We start from the raw sequence: 20,045 nt of genomic DNA, 5'->3' as shown, positions 1-20,045 counted from the left end.
GCGTAATGATTCTAGTTATGGCTACTGTAAGGCCTTAATTTCAGTTACGCACATTATAGACGGTGAATATATATACAACTTCGATATAGGAGCAGATATCGGAAGAAGTAATTAAAATTTAATTTATTGTATTTGTATTTAAAAAAAAATATCTATAATATTTGCATCATTTTTGCAATAATTATTATTAAATAATAAAATATATTTTTATTATCTCGGCTAATACTAATAATGTAAAATAACATGTAACTTAAATTTTAATAAACATTATTTTTTTATTTACTTTTTATTAAAAATAAAAAAATTTAAATTTACAATCTCTTAGATAAATATAAAAAATTATATTATTCGAACTATACCTCTTTACTTATTAAACTTTATTTGGTCTTTATTATATTTGAGGATGTTATCTCGCTGGTGACAGAAAAAGAAGTCTACATGCGAAACAGAACTTGGAGAGTTCGTTCACACGTATTGCATTCCTGGCTTCTCGCCATATGTGAAATGGCAGCTGCATCTTCTCGCCATTTGCGACTTGCGAGCATGTCAATCTCTCGCCATCTGCGAGATGACATTGTCATCAAACTTGCATCCAACTCTCGTAATTTATTTACCTCCATATCACCAAAAAAGTTCAAATATAAAAAAATAATTTTTGACCATATCCAATTATCCACAGATGCGGATATTTTATTTTATGTATACACCATAGACTCTCCTTAAATACTTATTCTGATATTTTTATTTTTTTTAAACTTAAATTAGTCTTTAATTAATTTACAATTGAATATTTTAATTTTCAATAAATTTTTGTTACTTAAAATTTTTTAATAATTATTTCTACAAGATAGATTACTCATTATTTTCTATACAATTTTCAATATGTATTAAATAAATAATTCTCTAATAATTTTTATAATAAAACAATTAAATCCAAAAATATTATTTTAAAAAATTAATCTTTTTATAAAGAGATTAATTTATTTTAAAAATTCCTAAAATAATAAAATATTATTAAAATTTAAAATATCCAATCTAAAATTCTCTGAAAATTAATTTACATGTTTAATCCAAGTATACTTCATCGAACATGCTTTTTTATTCCAAGAACAAAGAAGTTAACCAATTAAGCAACATATAGCGGTATAGCACTTCAATTGGATGAAACCCCATCCAAGCTACAACCTTTCTCGTCATAGATAATTGAAAGAGACAACACAAATTTGAAGAGTATGCTACACACTGAAAAGCAGAAACAACAACAATGGACTACACTACTTTGTCCTTATTGGCAAATTGAGAAGAGTGAGGACCTTAAGACAACACTTGAACATCCATGGTTCCTACACAATGTTGTTGGTGGTCAACGTTGACCTGAAAGACCAGGATAGAATATCATTTGTCTGCGAGTATAGCCCAGTGGAGGCAGAAAACCCAACCCGAACCCATTCAGGAAGTGTCTTGTCCAGGTCAAAAGCATGAGTAACCGTTACTGGAGCCGCGTTTGGGTATGAAGAGATAACACTTAGTATCTTAGAAACAGAGTCATAGGATATGTATGCAGTGGCTATTGCTCCACTTTGCACGCTCCACTTACCAACGGCAGATGATTTTAGAGTGTTGATATCAATCCCGATGTGGGTAAAATCTGGATCCCCAATGTCGCGGTTAGGATAAGTATCAAATTCAACAGCAACTACTTTATCAGTTGTGTACGGGCCGCTGAAGAGACCGAGTAATCTGCCGTTGGAACCGGGGGGGATGGTAGTTTCCGGTGCGGCAATGAAAAATGCAAGGCCGTCACCGACGTTATTAGAGTTGTTTGATGAGATCCGGAAGGTGAAGGTGGTTTCAAAGCTTGAGGCCAAAGCAGAGCTACTGAAGAGGTGAATAGGAGCAGAGTACAAGACTCTGCCAACACTAGTACCTAGTGGTAACCCATTTTGGTCCACTTTGGTGAGGTTTAAGACATTGTTTTTTGAGATGGATGCATCTCCTTGGAAGATGAGGTCCTTCTCGTTATTAAACTCAAATTTGTTGAAGGTAAAAGAGGTAGAAGACATGGCTTTGGTTTAGGTTGGAACAGGATCTTATGGTGAGTGATATAATGAGCAATAATGTGGATAGTTTGGCATCGAAGATTTAGCACTCCTCCGTATTTATAGTGGTGCCTAACTAATGAGACAAGCTTGGGGTGGCAAATGGGCCGGACCATCCTATTCTGCCAATTTTTGGGATTAAAATAAACAAACCCGCCTTGCTTCCGTTGCCGAGCTAATGGGCCGGTGGACTAGTCTGCAACAACTTCGTTCTGAAAAAATTTAAAGCTTTTTATTAGAAAAAAAAAATCTTAACGGAATTACTTGAGAATCTTAAAAAAAAAAATTTTTTTTCGGTCCTTTATCTTTACTTTGTTGAGACTGGTTAGCCTTTTTGTCAAATATTAGTGATTTTTAAATTGTTTTTACTTATAAAAATTACATAGAGGATATATTAGTGATTAATGTATCACATAAACATGATCCGGAGAGAGATCATTGACAGAAGAGCTAACCGGTCTCACAAAGTTAAATATCAAGAGTCGAGAAGAGTATTTTTTTTATTGGGCGTCTTGTGGTCCTTCGAAGAAATTATCAGAGGTCGGGATGGGTATTCACCCTTTTTTATTAAGTAATTAAAATGAAAAACAAAGCAAGTTGAGTTGGTCTAGTGGTTAGCTCACTAGTCCGCTTAAACAAGTGCTAGGGTTTAAATCCTGCCTTATGCATGCCTGTGGCAAATCCTTAAATGGAACTCTGTTTCGCGACAGATTAATTCTTAAACTCTTAAATTTTTAAGTTAAACTTATTTTTTTTAGTTGATAAACAAGTTGACCTAATAAACTATACTAGTTTTCGGGATCCAATGTGTTCATACCCTGACCGAGTTCTCCAAACTCGGGAAGTTCACAGAAGGTCCGACCTCGTCCCAAAGGCCCACGCCTGAGGTCGGACCTCGGACAAATAAAGAAGAAGGCCCATCAAAAGGAACGAAGCCCAAAACCTAAAGGCCGAAAAAGGCCTAGGAAAGGCGGTTCCACAAAAGATAGAGATAAGACTCCCAAAGATAAGATAAGATAAGAATATCTTATCCAGGGAAGATCACGACCAACCACTATAAATACACTGGAGCACCCAGGTATAAGGCATACTCTAATTCTACTCAATATCTGCTTGGACCCATGCTAACTTAAGCATCGGAGTGTCATTGCAGGTACAACCCCCAGCCGCTCAGCACACCAAGCTCGGGTCACGGAACCCCTACCTCGGGTCTTGCCAGACGACCGAGCTACACGTTTCAGGTAACCCTCGGAACATTGGCGCCGTTGCCGGGGACCCTGGAAGTCATCCCTTTATCATGGCAGACGACCTTCCCAACAATAACCACGCTACATCAGAACAAGAAGAGGAAGTTGACACCGGAGAACGACCGGACAGCCCTCTATCACCACGCACTCCAGGAGGAAACAAACAGAATCGCCCAAAGACATCACTCCCAAACCAAGATCCCCAAAATCCCGAAAGCTCGGAAATTCTAGAAGCAGTTCGGACACAGCAAAACCGACTGAAACAACTCGAAGAGGACATAAAAAAGCAGAAAGAAACTGAACAAGATTTGAGAAGGGAAGTTCGCAAGCGCAGAGAGTTAGAAGAAAAGCTGCGGAAGATAGAGGCCGAGTTGAAAGACCGGACGGAACACGGCACCACCCCCGAAAACAACCATGATCCCTTCACACAAGAGATCATGAAGGAGAAGGTACCGCGAAACTTCAAACCACCTGATATGGATCTCTACGACGGCACCACCGACCCAAGTCACCACCTCAGCAACTTCCGAAGCAGAATGTACCTGGTCGACGCCTCCGACGCGATTCGGTGCAAAGCCTTCCCCACCACTCTCACCAAGTCGGCCATGAAGTGGTTCGACAACCTGCCACCAGGATCAATCTCCAGCTTCGAGGACCTAACCAAAAAATTCCTAACAAGGTTCTCTATTCAAAAGGACAAGGCAAAACATGCCCCCAGTCTACTCGGGATCAAACAGGGTAACCAAGAAACTCTCCGAGAATACATGGAGCGATTCAACAAAGCCTGCCTGGACATACAACACTTGCCCACTGAAGCAGCCATCATGGGACTAGCAAACGGCCTAAAAGAAGGACCATTTAGCCAATCCCTATCCAAACGATACCCGACCTCCTTATACGAGGTGCAAGAGCGGGCAGAAAAATATATCAACATGGAGGAAACCTCCCAGCTAAGAGACTCTTCTAGGAAGGAATCAACCTACCCACTCCGAGACCGAGATCGGGAACAGAAAAAGAAAGAAGAGTCCAACTCGGACAAACCACGGAAGTACCATAGCTACACTCCCCTCCGAGTTTCCCTGGTAGACGTCTACAGAGAAGTATGCCACACCGAAAAAATCCCACCGCCCCGACCTTTAAAACACAAGAGAGCGGGGAGAGAACGGTCTGAATACTGTGAATACCACAAGCTCTACGGTCATTCTACTAATGACTGCCACGACCTGAAGAATGTTATAGAAAAGCTAGCCAGAGAAGGAAAACTCGACAGATACATAGCGGAAAAAGGAGAAGAGACCAAAAAGAGAAGGAGGGGAGATAACGAGGATCGGGCCGAACAGACCCTGCGAACCCCTGAAAGGCACATACACATGATAAACGGAGGTTTTGCAGGCGGAGGAACATCCAGATCCTCGCGAAAAAGACACCTCAAAGAGATCTATCATGTCCGAGAAGACAATCCCCTGCCCGAGCTGCCAACCATCTCATTTACCCAAGAAGATGCTCAGGGGATAATACCCGGCCACGACGATCCTATGGTGATCACCATTATCCTAGCAAACGCCAACTTACATCGAACCCTGATTGACCAAGGAAGCTCAGCAGATATCCTGTTCAAAGCGGCCTTCGACAAGCTCGGACTTGAAGAAAAAGAGCTAAAGGCCTATCCCTCCGACCTATTTGGGCTAGGGGACACCCCGATCCACCCCTTAGGATACATCTCGCTACACACTACCTTCGGAAGAGGCGAGCAATCTAAAACGTTAAGCATCGACTACATTATAGTCGACGTTACCTCAGCATACAATGCCCTCATTGGGCGACCAACCCTAAACAGACTGGCAGCTGTGGTCTCAACCCCACACCTCTGTATGAAGTTCCCTACCGCAAAGGGAATCGCCACCCTAAAAGGCGACCAAAAATTAGCACGGCGATGCTACAACGAAAGTCTAAGCCTAAAAGGGAAAGAGGTCAACACAATAGAACTCGGGCGAGTTCAAACCCGAGAAGACCTTCGGCCACAACCAGAGGGAGAAACCGAAAGGACCCAAATCGGGAACACACCTGAAAAAGTAACAAACATTGGAGCAAACCTCGAAGCGGGCCTAAAGGAGGAACTCATAACCCTCTTAAGGGAGAATTCCGACCTTTTCGCCTGGAAGGCCTCCGACATGCCAGGCATAAGTCCCGACCTGATGTGCCATAAGCTATCAGTATACCCGGGATCCAGACCCGTCCAACAGAGACGCCGGAAGCTCGGACCCGAGCGCATGCAAGCAATAGAAGAACAGGTACAAGCACTGCTAGATGCAGGATTCATTAGGGAAGTAAAATATCCCCTATGGCTCGCAAACGTGGTCCTGGTAAAAAAGCCCAACGGAAAATGGAGGATGTGCGTCGATTACACGGATCTCAACAAAGCCTGCCCCAAAGACCCATATCCACTACCAAACATCGACGCCTTAGTCGACGCAGCCTCAGGCTACAGATATCTCTCCTTCATGGACGCATACTCAGGATACAACCAAATCCCGATGTACGGACCTGACCAAGAAAAGACCTCGTTCATAACCCCAAGGGCAAACTACTGCTACGTAGTAATGCCCTTCGGGCTGAAGAACGCAGGGGCAACCTACCAGAGGCTAATGAACAAAGTGTTCTCAGAGCACATCGGACTACAACTGGAGGTATACGTCGACGACATGCTGGTAAAGACACAGGAAGACAGAAACTTGCTGACCGACATCGCCAGTGTCTTCGGCACCCTCAGAAAACACAACATGAGACTTAACCCGACGAAGTGCACCTTCGCCGCAGAAGCCGGAAAGTTCTTAGGCTTCATGCTGACTCAAAGGGGCATCGAAGCAAACCCGGACAAATGCCAAGCAATACTCAATATGAAGAGCCCGACATGTGTCAAAGAAGTACAACAACTGAATGGAAGGCTGGCCGCCCTATCAAGATTCTTGGCAGGATCAGCGATAAAATCACTACCTCTCTACTCACTCCTAAAGAAAGGGAAACCCTTCTCGTGGACCCCGGAGTGTGAAAAAGCCTTTCAAGAATTCAAGGAATTCCTCGGGCGGCCACCAATCCTAACCCGACCTTTAAAAGGGGAAGAACTCGTACTATACCTCTCGGTCGGACATCGGGCAGTCGCTTCAGCGCTAATACGAGAAAATGACCAAGGACAACACCCCATATACTTCGTAAGCAAGGCACTACAAGGGGCCGAATTAAACTATCAGAAAATAGAGAAATTCGCCTACGCCCTAGTATTCACGGCTCGGAGGCTCCGTCCCTACTTTCAAGCCCACACCATCAAAGTCCGGACGAACCAACCCATGAGACACATCCTACAAAAAACAGACATGGCAGGACGAATCCTACAATGGGCGGTGGAACTGTCCGAGTTCAACCTCCACTATGAAGCCCGGACTGCCATAAAATCTCAATATCTAGCCGACTTCATCGCAGAATATACTGAGACCCCGGGAACCCCACTCTCATGGAACCTATATGTCGACGGGTCCTCAAACAAAACGGGAAGCGGAGCCGGGGTCATACTCGAAAGCGACCAAGGAACGCGGATAGAACTATCCCTAAAATTCGAGTTCCAGGCTTCAAACAACCAAGCAGAATACGAGGCCCTACTAGCTGGTCTAAAGCTAGCCAAAGAGGTCGGAGCCCAGAAAATCACGATCTTCAGCGACTCCCAGGTCATCACATCACAAGTAAATGGAAGTTACCAGGCCAAAGACCCAACTATGAAAAAATACCTGGACCAAGCACAGGCACAATTACGCCACTTTCCAGAAATACAAATCCAGCACATACCTCGGGAACAAAATGCCCGGGCAGACGCCCTCTCAAAGCTTGCTAGCACCAAGCCCGGAGGCAACAACAGAAGTCTTCTCCAAGAAACCTTACAATCTCCCTCCGTGCCAAGAGAGGAAGAAATACTAAATATATCCAACCAACAGCAAGGATGGATGACCCCCATACTCAACTACCTGAGGTCAGGAACTCTTCCCGCCGAAAGAAAAGAAGCTAAAAGGCTTACAAAGGACGCCCAGAATTATACACTAATCCACGACGTATTATACAGAAGAGGATTCTCAAACCCCCTCCTTAGGTGCGTTCCGACCTCAGAAACAAAAGGCGTCGTCGAAGAAGTCCACGAAGGCATGTGCGGGAACCATCTCGGAGCTCGGGCACTATCCAAAAAAGTAGTCAGGGCCGGGTTCTACTGGCCGACCTTGCAAAGAGATGCAACAGAGTTTGTGAAAATATGCCCCCCTGCCAAAAACACGCCAATTTTCACAAGGCGCCACCCGAAGACCTTATCAGCATCACTGCGCCATGGCCCTTCGCAAAATGGGGACTCGATTTACTCGGCCCGTTCCCACAAGGACCGGGGCAAGTCAAATACCTCATAGTAGGGGTCGACTACTTCACAAAATGGATCGAAGCTGAACCCTTAGCCACCATTACGGCTCAGAAAAGCCACAAATTCCTATACAAAAACATTGTCACAAGGTTCGGAGTCCCCTACTCCATCACAACAGACAATGGAACACAATTCACGGACACAAGTTTTCAGAAATTGGTGGCCGAACTAAAAATCAAACAGCAATTCACATCGGTGGAGCACCCACAAGCCAATGGGCAAGCAGAGGCTGCAAATAAAGTCATCTTGGCCGGGTTAAGACGAAGACTCCAAGAGACCAAAGGGGCGTGGGCCGAGGAGCTCCCCCAGGTACTATGGGCATATCGGACAACCCCGCACTCTACAACGGGAGAATCCCCATTCCGGCTAGCTTACGGGATGGAGGCAATGATTCCTATCGAAATAGATGAAGGGTCGCCCAGAGTCATCTTCTACAACGAAAGAGGCAACCCACAGGCACAAAGGGAAGAACTCGACCTCCTCCCCGAGGTCCGAGAAAGAGCCCGAATCCGAGAAGAAGCCTTAAAACGGCGAACGGCCCTCAGATACAATCAAAAGGTAATAAAGCGAAGCTTCTCCATTCACGACCTGATTCTAATCCGAAATGACATCGGAACACAAAAGTCGGGAGAAGGAAAGCTAGCCGCAAATTGGAAAGGGCCCTACAAAGTAACAGAAGTCTTAGGGACAGGCTACTACAAAATATCCGACCTAGAAGGCAATGAGCTGCCCAGGACCTGGCACGCCTGTAATCTAAGACGGTACTACAGCTAGAAAAACTTAACCCGAGGTGTACTCTTTTTCCCTACAAGGGTTTTTTAATGAGACACCCGGTTAAGTAGGATACCCGACCTAAAGGGTAAACACTTTGTAAATATTCTTTCTTTTTTAATACTAATCAAATTTCTCTATTTTCTCTTCCTCATGATGAAGCAAATCCTAGAAAGTACCCCACCAAGGCGCATTAATTTATGCTCGGCAAAACGCAAAAAATCATTTGCCAAGAGACCATACAAGGTCGGCAAAGATAAAGCGACGAGGTTCAAATTAATGTGAGAAGTTATAAAGTAACTCTGAAATGGCTCGAAAAGCCAAATAAAAAAGAGGTTACAAAAATAACTTAAAAAGGCCGACCAAACGACGAAGTCGGACCCAACAAAGGGAAAAGTTATAAAGTAACTCTAAAATGGCTCAAAAAGCCAAATAAAAAGAGATTACAATAACTCAAAAGAACCGACCAACGACAAAGTCGGACCTAACAAAAGGAGGTACTCGAGCACCCGATGTCCGAAGAAAAAGCTCGGCCCAAGAAAGAAGCCTTAAAACGGCAAGAACCAGGATTTCGAAAAACGCTTACTAAAAAGTTGCTTTACAGAAAGCAACTAAAAAGTACAAGCGAAAAGAACGAAATCAAAAGAAGATTCAAAACGCTAGCTAAAAAGTTGTTATCCGAAAAACAACTAAAAAGCACGAAAGCGGAAACATAAAGTCAAAACGCTAGCTAAAAAGTTGTTATCCGAAAAACAACTAAAAAGCACGAAAGCGGAAACATAAAGTCAAAACGCTAGCTAAAAAGTTGTTATCCGAAAAACAACTAAAAAGCACGAAGGCAGAAACCAAAGGTCAAAACACAAACACCGCATAATAAAGTCACCACAAGTGGCTAAATAAAAGCAAAAGGTGTCCAAAAGTGTTCACAAAAGCCATCCAACAAAAAGCCCACAGGCCGGGCAAACCACTAAAAAGATCACAGAGGATCAAGGTCCTTTCCGGTCTCCGCATCAACAGAAGGCTGCGGAGGGAACATCGAAATCGGGACTGCATCGACAGCACCATCATCCCGGCTTGAAACCTCCACACCAGATCTATCCTCAGCCAAAGGTGAAGTCGGGTTCACAACCGGAACCTCGGGGTCGGACACCGGAGCCTTGTGGTCGGACACCGGAACCTCATCCTCGGCAGGAGCAGGAACAATCTTTCCCTCCACAACAATGTTTTCCGTACTGAATAAGCTCAGATCCAGGTCGGGAGCAAGAACCCGGACCTGATCCCTTAAATTCACAAACATAGCATCCATACCCTTGGCCACATTATCTTCCAGCTCGTAAAAATCATCCCGAGCAGACTGCAACTTCTCCTTCGTCTCCACAAGCTCGGCATACAGCTTAGTATAGTTCTCCGTCGCCACCCTCGCCATCTCCTCAGATGTCTTCGCCGCCGCCACAGCCGCGGTGGCCCTAGTTTTCTCTTCCTCCAAAGAGGCCTCCAGCTCAGTAATCCTGGCAGCCTTCAGTTGACTAATCTTACCAAGCTCGGATCGTGCCTTCTCAAGTCGGGAGCTGGTCGCCCCAAGGGGAGCTTTCTTGAACTCCCGAGCAATAGCGGCATGAAGACTAGCCATCCGAACACAGCTCCGCGCCATATACTGAAAGTGATGCTCCATAGACGCATCATCAGTAGAAATAAAGGTCTGGGGGAGAATGTGCTGCTCAATCCAACCAAGAGCGTCAAAATCCTTATCATTGAAACCGGCAAGCTCTTGAGAGGTCTTCTGTTTCTTGGGGGGAGGACCCGAGGTCGAAGACGGGGAAAGGTGACCGGGTCCGGAGGTCGGAGGATCTTGAGTTATAGCTCGGAACTGAGGAGTTGGAATGGTCTTCGACCGAGTCTGAACACCCACGGTAGTCTTCTGCGGAGAAGATCGGGCAGAAGCCTCAGCCTCGATATTCCGAGCAGCCGCAGACTTCTTCGACCGACGAAGGAACTTCATGGAATCAGCCTGAGAAGACATCTCTGCAGAAACAAAAGAAAGGGATTATCACAACAGAAAAACCTCCAAAACGAAGCCAAAATACTAAGATGAAATCTCAAAGAGGTCGGGAACTACCTAACTCGGAACGGAGAAGGCTTGGATCTCCCAACATTTTCTTCGTATCCAAGTGAGGTGCCCGACCCCATAAACTGCTCACCACACCCACAAAAGCCTGCTCCACCTCATCTAGACTCTCAAAAGTATACTTAACCGACACTACATTCTCCTGCCAACAAAGAGGAAAAGAAGGCTCCCCACTCTCATCTAGAAAGAAAGGTCGGACATCTCCAGCAGCCCGGACCTTGAAATAGTAGTTCTTGAAATCATGAAACGACTCATCATACAAGGTACAAAACTTCTTTCCCTGGTTAGCCCTAAAAGAGACCCAAGACACCTTCCCAGCACCCGACCCCGGCTTCGTCAACACGAACAGATAGGAAAAAAGAGAAACAGAAGGGGAGACGCCCAAAAACTGACACAAAAGTTGAAACAGCTTTAAAAACGCCCAAGAATTTGGATGGAGTTGCGTAGGGGCAAGGTTACAAGACCAAAGGACCTCGGACTCCAAGTCGGTAAAAGGAAGTCGTACACCAGCTTAGAGAAAAAACAATCGTAGGCATAAAAGAATAGCTTCTCGGAACTTTCTAAAGGCGGGAAGCACACTCTCTCCTCGGACTCCGGGGCTACTAGCTCATAATCCCGCTCAGACTCCCTGTTCTCACAAATACTACACTCCCTACGGAACCTAACTAGATACTCAGAATCTACAACAGAAGGGACCCTTAGAGGAACAGGATCTACCCAACCAAGACCACTCGGAATCTTGGTCGACATTGCTTGAAACACCTTTCGAGACATAAAAATCTTGCCTACAAAGAAGAATACAACAGCAAGCCAAAAATCACATAATAGGCAGACAGCAAAAAACCCATTCAGCAGAAGCAAGAAAACAAAAGTTCTTTTAGAAGAAAAATGCAGTAACCCGAAAACAAAGTACCAAGAGAAAAGAGCCCCCCCCACATACAAACAACCAAAGCAATGGCGGCGCCTCTCTTCGGGGCAACCCCAGCATAGAAGAAAAAGAAACAAAAGCATATGTGCACAGCGAAAGTAAAGACGAGAAACAAATCTGGAAGAAAGGAAGAAGACGACGAGCTCCGATGCAAGAAGAACGAAAACAGCGACGCAGAGGAAACCCCGAAAAACAACGCACAGAAAGAATCGGAGAAGAAGAACAGAGAGAAAGAAGGAAGATGCTCGAAAGAGAGGTGGCGAAAAACCCAGAAAAAGGGAAAGGGAGCAGAATAAACAAAGAAAATGAGGAAAGGGGCAAATAAATAATGCCTTCACAGAGCCCGAACGGAAATCGAGGAGAAACGGTAAAAAGCAATAAATGCTGAAACGGCCATTTTCAAATTTTGAAAAGACGACTATGCCCGAGCTCGACCTCTCAAATGGACGAACTCGGACAGGGGCACTGTTCATACCCTAACCGAGTTCTCCAAACTCGGGAAGTTCACAGAAGGTCCGACCTCGTCCCAAAGGCCCACGCCTGAGGTCGGACCTCGGACAAATAAAGAAGAAGGCCCATCAAAAGGAACGAAGCCCAAAACCTAAAGGCCGAAAAAGGCCTAGGAAAGGCGGTTCCACAAAAGATAGAGATAAGACTCCCAAAGATAAGATAAGATAAGAATATCTTATCCAGGGAAGATCACGACCAACCACTATAAATACACTGGAGCACCCAGGTATAAGGCATACTCTAATTCTACTCAATATCTGCTTGGACCCATGCTAACTTAAGCATCGGAGTGTCATTGCAGGTACAACCCCCAGCCGCTCAGCACACCAAGCTCGGGTCACGGAACCCCTACCTCGGGTCTTGCCAGACGACCGAGCTACACGTTTCAGGTAACCCTCGGAACACAATGGAACTCTGTTCCGCGACAGATTAATCCTTAAACTCTTAAATTTTTAAGTTAAACTTGTTTTTTTAGCTGATAAACAAGTTAGCCTAATAAACTATACTAGTTTCGGGATCTAGCTCCAAACACTATATTGATTTTTAGACCCTTTTCGACATCGAGTCAACAAACGAAATGCTGAGTTAGCTCTGATTTGCTATGCTAGACATAGGGCTAAACGAAATCATTTCATTTTGACATTTGAGCAAGGCCGTTTTGGAATAAGGAGAGATAAAACAGTTTACACATCATATAAATTCTTCTTCGTCTTCTTGTTTTTTCTTGTTTAAACTCCAAAATGAAATGACATGGTTTAGCCCTGTGTCCAACATGGTAAGTCACAGCCATCTCAACACTTTGTTCGTTGACTTAGTATTAAAAAGGATTCAAGGATCAATATGATGTCTGTAATGACCTAATTTCCGGCAGGTCCAGATCATTGCCAGTCATCAGGTGTTACTTTTCAGTAGCCCTATAACACTCTAGACTCGGTAATATTTACTACATATGAGCCTTTCATACTAACAGAATCGCGTATGTTAACTTTTTTTTCTTTCTTAACAAACCTATTAGCAAAACCATAAACATCTTCAGAGATATACATTATAAAATAAACACCAAGCTAACAGCAAAATTAAATTAGTAACAAGATCATAAAAACCTTCATACATATATACACCTCAAGTTAGTTCATACAACTTGACATGCTTATATATATAGACTTGTGTACAATTGACAACTTTCCAGATACCTAGTTCATATAGAAAACTCCTAAACTGGTATCCGGACTAACAAAGAAAAGAAAATATCATGTTTTACCCTGAAAAAATGCTACAAAAGTGAGGAAAAGTAAAGTCTAAGGAATAAAGACCATCTATCCTACATTCTTCTCATCATCGGGGCACAAGTCTACAGGCATCATCTTAGGACTAGTCTCAAGCATCTTTTGTAGGGTCCGAAAATACGTGCTCCTCTGGTACCTCTTTGAATAGAACTCCAGTGGTGGCAGACAAGTCGAGATCCTCCATCTGGGGAGAAAAGGAAAAGAAAGGGGTGAGAACCTATATGGTTCCCATTAAGGTGACACTGTAAAAATACATCTCTCTCGTGAAACCTATAGAATTCTGGCTCTATCGTAATAACTCACTTGCTAAGTCTCTTGGCTACTTCTGTATCGCGGATCTATCATAACTCTATCTTGGCATCTTCCGTTGGGGTTAATGCCGCTCTTTATGCTATTCTCTATTGCTATTGTTCCTAGTTTTACTATCTTAATCTAAGTTTTGGAGAAATTGTAATTATACAACTTTAAAAACAAACAAGAATCAGAGAATGGAAAATATTAACAAAAAGCAGATAGCACGTAGCAAAAAGAATGAACAGTAAACAATCAAAATCAAATGCGCAAATAATTTATGATGCATGCCTATTCCTAGTGCAGGCCATGAGCTCATGCGTCGGTTATCTACCCACAACCCGGTGTTACTCGGGGCGAACCCTAAATATGGTCTCTTTACTATGTCAGTCTGGCACAATTATCATCATAGGCGAACCCATGTCAGTTAGGATATCTTGGCATCACGGTAGAAACAGGCTATCAGTTAGGCAAACATTCCCGCATTCGCAATCTTAGGCTATCAGTCAGGCGGGCACTTTTGCATTAGCAATTTGGCATAAGGCCCATTCAACATACATTATGCTATCAATTAGGCAGACATTCCCGCGTTATCAACCTTAAGCTATCAGTCAGGCGGGCACTTCCACATTAACACTTTGGCACAAAGGCTCATTCAAACAAACAATTCTCATGAATCATTATCCATTCATGGTTTCTCATTTTCTTTCTTTTCATTATGCCTCCGCATCACCTTATAAATACGCATACCTCCGCATCACCATGTTACTAAGCATACCTCCGCATCACCTTTTAACTTTAAACATTCATAGGGATAACTTATACTCTTATTCATTTTCCTGACTTGTTTAGCCTAATGCGTCCTTGGCGACCAGTCTTTTACTTAGTAATTAATATAGCAAACGGACTCAGATTTGTGCAAACTTTATATCCACGTGTTTGTATTGAACTCATGTTTCATTTACTTTAAGTTTCAGAGCATTCTCAATTCTAGAATAAAATTTATATCTATTATGTTTTGAGAGATTTTTATTTGGTTAACCGGTGAACTGGTTAACTTCCAAAGTGCATAACTAATTTTCTAGGGTAGCCATGACTCTAAAATTTGAACGAATGAAGTAGACACCATAGGATTTCATTTGGTTTTGGTTTTTTTACAATAGCTTTTTTGCCTTAGGAGATATCCATCAAGGAAGTCATTGCTCTAAGTTTGTAAATCCTGTTTACCCTTTAATGAGCAGTAAAATGTTAAAGCCTATAACTTTTAATCCATAGCTTCTAAAATTCTGAACTTTTGAGGAAAAAAAATTTAATCATAAGGGTTCTATCAAAACTAGTTGCACACAATTTGGAGTTTAAGATCAATACCAATAACTCAAACAAGTCACTGAAATTATCAATGAGTTTCAGAATTGCATGTCAATAAAATAGTGAACTTTCTATTTTGTAAATTATGTATTTAATTCTATAAAAATGGGATTATGCCAAAATTTGGATACACTGTTCTTCACATGCTAATCTTTCGACTCTATTTAGTTTCAACCCAAGAACTCATCAGAATCAAAAGTTGTGTAAGTTGGAATTTGCTACTGGATTAATTCAAAAGCAGATTTTTCAGCAGAAACCATTTACTTTCAAACATTTTTATCTTCCAACCTACCAATCATAAAATTCTAAGACTTTGAGAGGATGATCTAACCTTATCAAGGATTACTAAGAAATTATTACACCACTTTTGAGTGGCTATATTTTTTCCAAAAATTCTCGCAAGTCGCTGCCTAATTTTAGTAACCATATCGACAAAATTTGGCTTAGGTTCTAACTAACCATTTTGGTTTCCTAAGCTTCTCATCATCTCTTAATCATCATCTATCTTTATTAAACATAATACAACATCATAGCTAGCAACATCTACTCATTATATCATCAACAAACATCATTCACATAAACACAAATATACAATTATACTAGCTTAACCCCCACCTCGATGGAGTTCACCCTTCCTAAAAAAATTGGTTCTAGCTTTCTCTTCCTCCTTCGGTCAACTTTACTTCAAACTTTGGCCAGTCCCTTCTTCACTTTCCCTTGCTCTCCTTGCTTAGCTTGATCATCTTCATGAAGGTGTGTAGCTAGAGGCTTGAGTAATCATGTGAAAGTGGTGAAGATTGGAAGAACTCCCTTATCTTCCTCGATTCACTCTCACTCTCAAACACCTCTCTTTCTCCAACTTCTTTCTCATCTCTTCTTTTTTTTTGGTTCACGCTTAATACTAACATGACTTATAGAAAAAATGACCTGATGATAAAGGATTGGGTGGTAAAAAAGAGGTGTAGTTCGGTGACAATAATAAAGAAAAGACACACTTGTCTAAATACATGTGTTCCATCATTAATTACTTCCTATGATTTATCACCCTTGGCTAATATGTGGAAGTGGTTCAGCCAGCAAGAAGAGAAGAGAGAGAGTGTGGTTTAATTGTGATTATGTGGCTTAATCCAGAGAGTGGTTTGGTTAAGAAAAAATCAGTTCGGTTTAAGTTTGGTTAGATTTTAATTAAGCTAGGTATTTCGGTTCTTTATTTTTCTTCTAGATAATCTTTCTAGTAGCTTCATGAATTTAGATTGAAAATAGCTTCCTTAAAGGTATGGCCAAATTGCTGAAGAGAGGAAAGAAAACGGTTCAATAACTAATCCGTAAGATTACCGTTTTCAAACCGTATCGGTATAAACAATCGGCAACTGAGAAATCAGTAGTAGAGAGTATCTCGACTTTGAATAAAATTTAGAATATTCTACTATGCTAATCCAGTCAAGAAAAGCCAGTAGTAAAGCTTCCATAGATGAATTTAACTCCATGGTCAAATTCATCGTTATCGATATGATTTTTAGCTTAGGACATGCTTTTATCTCTCACAGTATATCTATTCTCTTTACTTATCAAATCTAAATCCGCTTTATTATTTTATGATGAAGTGATTCTCAAATATTTATCAAATTTCTCATTATAAAATTTCTAAAAATAACTCTGTGGAGAATGAGGGTCTTATAATATCCGAAACTAAATCTTGAAAATCAGCATAATAAATTTTCAATTTAAAAAACTAAAATAATAAAAATCATAAAATTAAAAAATCACTCAAGGAATTTAGTCAAATTTAATGCTTTCGGATTATACTCATTAACATTTTTAAATAATCAGATTATAATTATTTTTGTGTTTATTATTATTATTATTATTATTATTATTATTATTATTATTATTATTATTATTATTATTATACTTGTACAGTTGTACTGTTTGTTATAATATTTCTCCATTTTATACCCATAATCGGCAATACTACAAGAAAAGTTATTTTTTTGGCGCTCATTTATTTTACTTTTAGTTATAATAAAAATAATTGCTAATATATTTATTGGCAATTAGATATTTAATGAGCGAAAATTGAAGTTTATGGATAGTGATAAGTGCACCAGATCGCTCAAATAATACCATGGTGAGTGGATATTGTTCCCACAAGGATTAAAGGATTGAACAAGCAAATATCAGATTAAATACCTAATTAGATTAAAAGAACTTGAATTGAAGAAGGCAAGATTGAGAGCTTTAGAACTTGAATGCTTGAATGCTTGAATGCTTACGGACAGAGAGCTTGAATGTTGATTTAAGAGAAGACAATGATAGTGAGAGTCAAGAGTTTCAGAGATGTTTATGCTTTTAGAGAAATCAAACCTTGTTTACTTATCTTGAAGTTGGTAAAGATCTTTCATGACAAATATTTAGTAATTGATTTTCAATTCTTTGGTTTCTCAATTTTGACGCGTGAGCATCTTTCCCTTATTTTCTGTTTATTTTAAGATAGAATTTATTGAGTTTTAATTAAATGTTAGTGTTTGAAACCTCTTTGGATGCTACTTTGAGTTGCATTGGTATTTTAATTATTTTAGGTGAAGTTCGAATAAATTTGACAGAGTTTGTGTGCAAGAAAAGAGAAGAGTTTGGAAACTTTCCACTAGAGCAGGCTTGGCGTTTAGCGCCAGCAACTCAGAACGAAAGAAGACTTTTTTCCCAGTGGTGTGCTAAACGCCAAACTTGGCGGTTAGCACCAATGACACAAATTCACACTTCACCAAATGAGCATCTTTAGTTGGATTTAACTTTTAATTATTCTATTCTATTTTATTTTAATTATTTTTAATTACAAACAAAATCTTTTAGGTTTAGAATTTATTATTTTTATTTTAGTTTCAAATCAAATTAGGTTAGATATAAAAGAAAAAAGATTCACCTTTTGGAGGATCTTCTCTCTTCCGCACTTTCACATTTTCTGAATACTACTTTTCTCTCTGAGTCATGAGCCGCTAAACCTCATTGGTTAAGGTTAGGAGTGTAAACCCTGAGAAATTAGTAAATAATTAACTAATAAACCAATTATTCTTTAAAAAAATAGAAAATTAAATTTTATAGTTTAATGAAGTAGAAATAATTTAAATACAAATTTTGACACTAATTTTAAAGGTTTTGGCCCAAAATTGAGCCGAACAGACCGAATCGAGTAAACCGGACCGTATTGGTCCAAGGCCCAACCCACGCATCTAAACAAATGAATTCAGATCATCTCTCTCTCTCTCCATTCCATGCTGCATTGAAACACATGAGGGAAGGGTAGAAGAGAACAAACCCTTGGTCCTTGATTCAAATTCCAATAACTTTTTATCCGGATCTCCAATTGCCGCACCGTTTGCGGCCACGCGACCACAGCATCGAGCTCTACAAAGCCCAATGGTCAATTTGGTAAGGAATCCACGTTTTGATTTTCAATTTTCTCTTCCCCAATTTCAAAACCCAATGTAAAATTATGTTGAATTTTGCATGATTTTGGTGTTTAGGTTCGAGTTAACCTGCGGTTATTGTCGGGTTTAGCTTTTTTGAGCTGTGGATCAGGTAAGAACCCTCTAACCTTTTGTGAGATGTTGATTTAGTGAACTCTATATTGATTATAGTGATAATTGTGATGTTAGATTGAAATTGGTTATCGGTTGGAGTTAATTTGAGAAATTAGATGCTAGAGGATTAGCTTTGGAGGCTGGGTATCATTGGTGAGGGGGCTGGAGTTGTGGAGCTTGTAGTTCAAAAATGCTTGAGGTGTTCCAGGTTATCGGAAAGTTGGCCAAGGTATGGTTTTGGTTTCTCGTATATAATATATAATGTTTTGTGAAAACTTAGGTTAGTGACCCTAAGATAGGAATTGAATTGTTGATGTAGTTGATTGGTTGAGATGGATTGTATTATTATGAATTTGGTTAGTGATTTTGGGAGATTTTGACATAAGCTTGTATGTTTGATATGATTAACTTGGTTTGTGTATAAGGGTTATTGAGATTGAATTTATTGTTGGTACCATGTTGGAGGTTAAGTTGATGATACAATTGACACAAGTAATTGATAATATATATTGTGTATTATTGAACTTGAAGTATTGAGTTAAGATTGATAAAATTAGAGAATTGACGAAGTTAATTAATTTGGAATAATAAAACATATGATAAATGATTAAGTGGCTATGATTTATTGAGGAAGTGCGGTAATGTTGCGAGTATGCTGGAGATGCATATGTGAGCTAAAGGTTGGGTATTTTTGAGCTTGGGATACTGCCTTCCCCATGTCATCCAGGGATTTTTTTCGTGGATAATATTGAGCTTGGGGTATTGTCTCTCCCATGTCAGCTTGGGGTGTCGTCTCCCCATGTCAGTGTAGGATTTTTTTCATGGATATCATTGAGCTTGGGGTATTGTTTTTCCTATGTCAGCTTGGGACTTTTCCATGGATGTTATTGAGCTTGGGGTGTTGTCTCCCACATGTTAGCTTGGGGATTCTCCCCATGGTGAGTTTTGAGCTTGAGGACATGTCGGACTGGCTATGTAACCGACAATTGATATCAACAGTCATAGGATAGGCATGCATCATGTTGCATTTATTTGCTTTGCTTGGGTGTGCTTAATTATTCTGGCCTGCCTATCTGATAAACTTTGTCTAATTGGTAACTGTGATACTTGTTGTAACTGTTCTCTAAATGTGCTTGCCTTGTATTTGCTTGTGTTTATAATTGTCCTTCTATTTTGAGTACTTTGGTGGTGGATTGAGGATAATGGTGTTTTGTTCTGAATTGGGCCAGAGGCCGAGTTGGTTTGAATTTGGGCCTGAGGCCGTAATCGGTTGGATCAGTGATAAGTGTTAGTTAACAATGACTTACTAGTAAGCAGTAAAATATATAGAATATTATGTTGTGTGAAGGTGAAAACAAGGGTTAGAGTTAAATGAGATAGAAAGTAAACTGT

General features: G+C 40.8%; 1 protein-coding gene across 1 annotated transcript; it reads right to left on the bottom strand.

Moving 5' to 3' along the window:
• Positions 1–1,080: 1,080 nt before the first annotated feature.
• LOC130941554 (lectin-like) lies at positions 1,081–2,116 on the bottom strand. Its single transcript, XM_057870106.1, has one exon. It carries the CDS (start codon positions 2,061–2,063, stop codon positions 1,344–1,346), a length of 720 nt encoding a protein of 239 aa, XP_057726089.1. The 5' UTR covers positions 2,064–2,116; the 3' UTR covers positions 1,081–1,343.
• Positions 2,117–20,045: the final 17,929 nt, after the last annotated feature.

The sequence above is a fragment of the Arachis stenosperma genome, chromosome 7 (assembly GCF_014773155.1).
Source record: "Arachis stenosperma cultivar V10309 chromosome 7, arast.V10309.gnm1.PFL2, whole genome shotgun sequence".
Lineage (NCBI taxonomy): Eukaryota > Viridiplantae > Streptophyta > Magnoliopsida > Fabales > Fabaceae > Arachis > Arachis stenosperma.
Note: the sequence above shows the minus strand (reverse complement) of the source record. Positions and strands in the feature narration are given on the sequence as shown.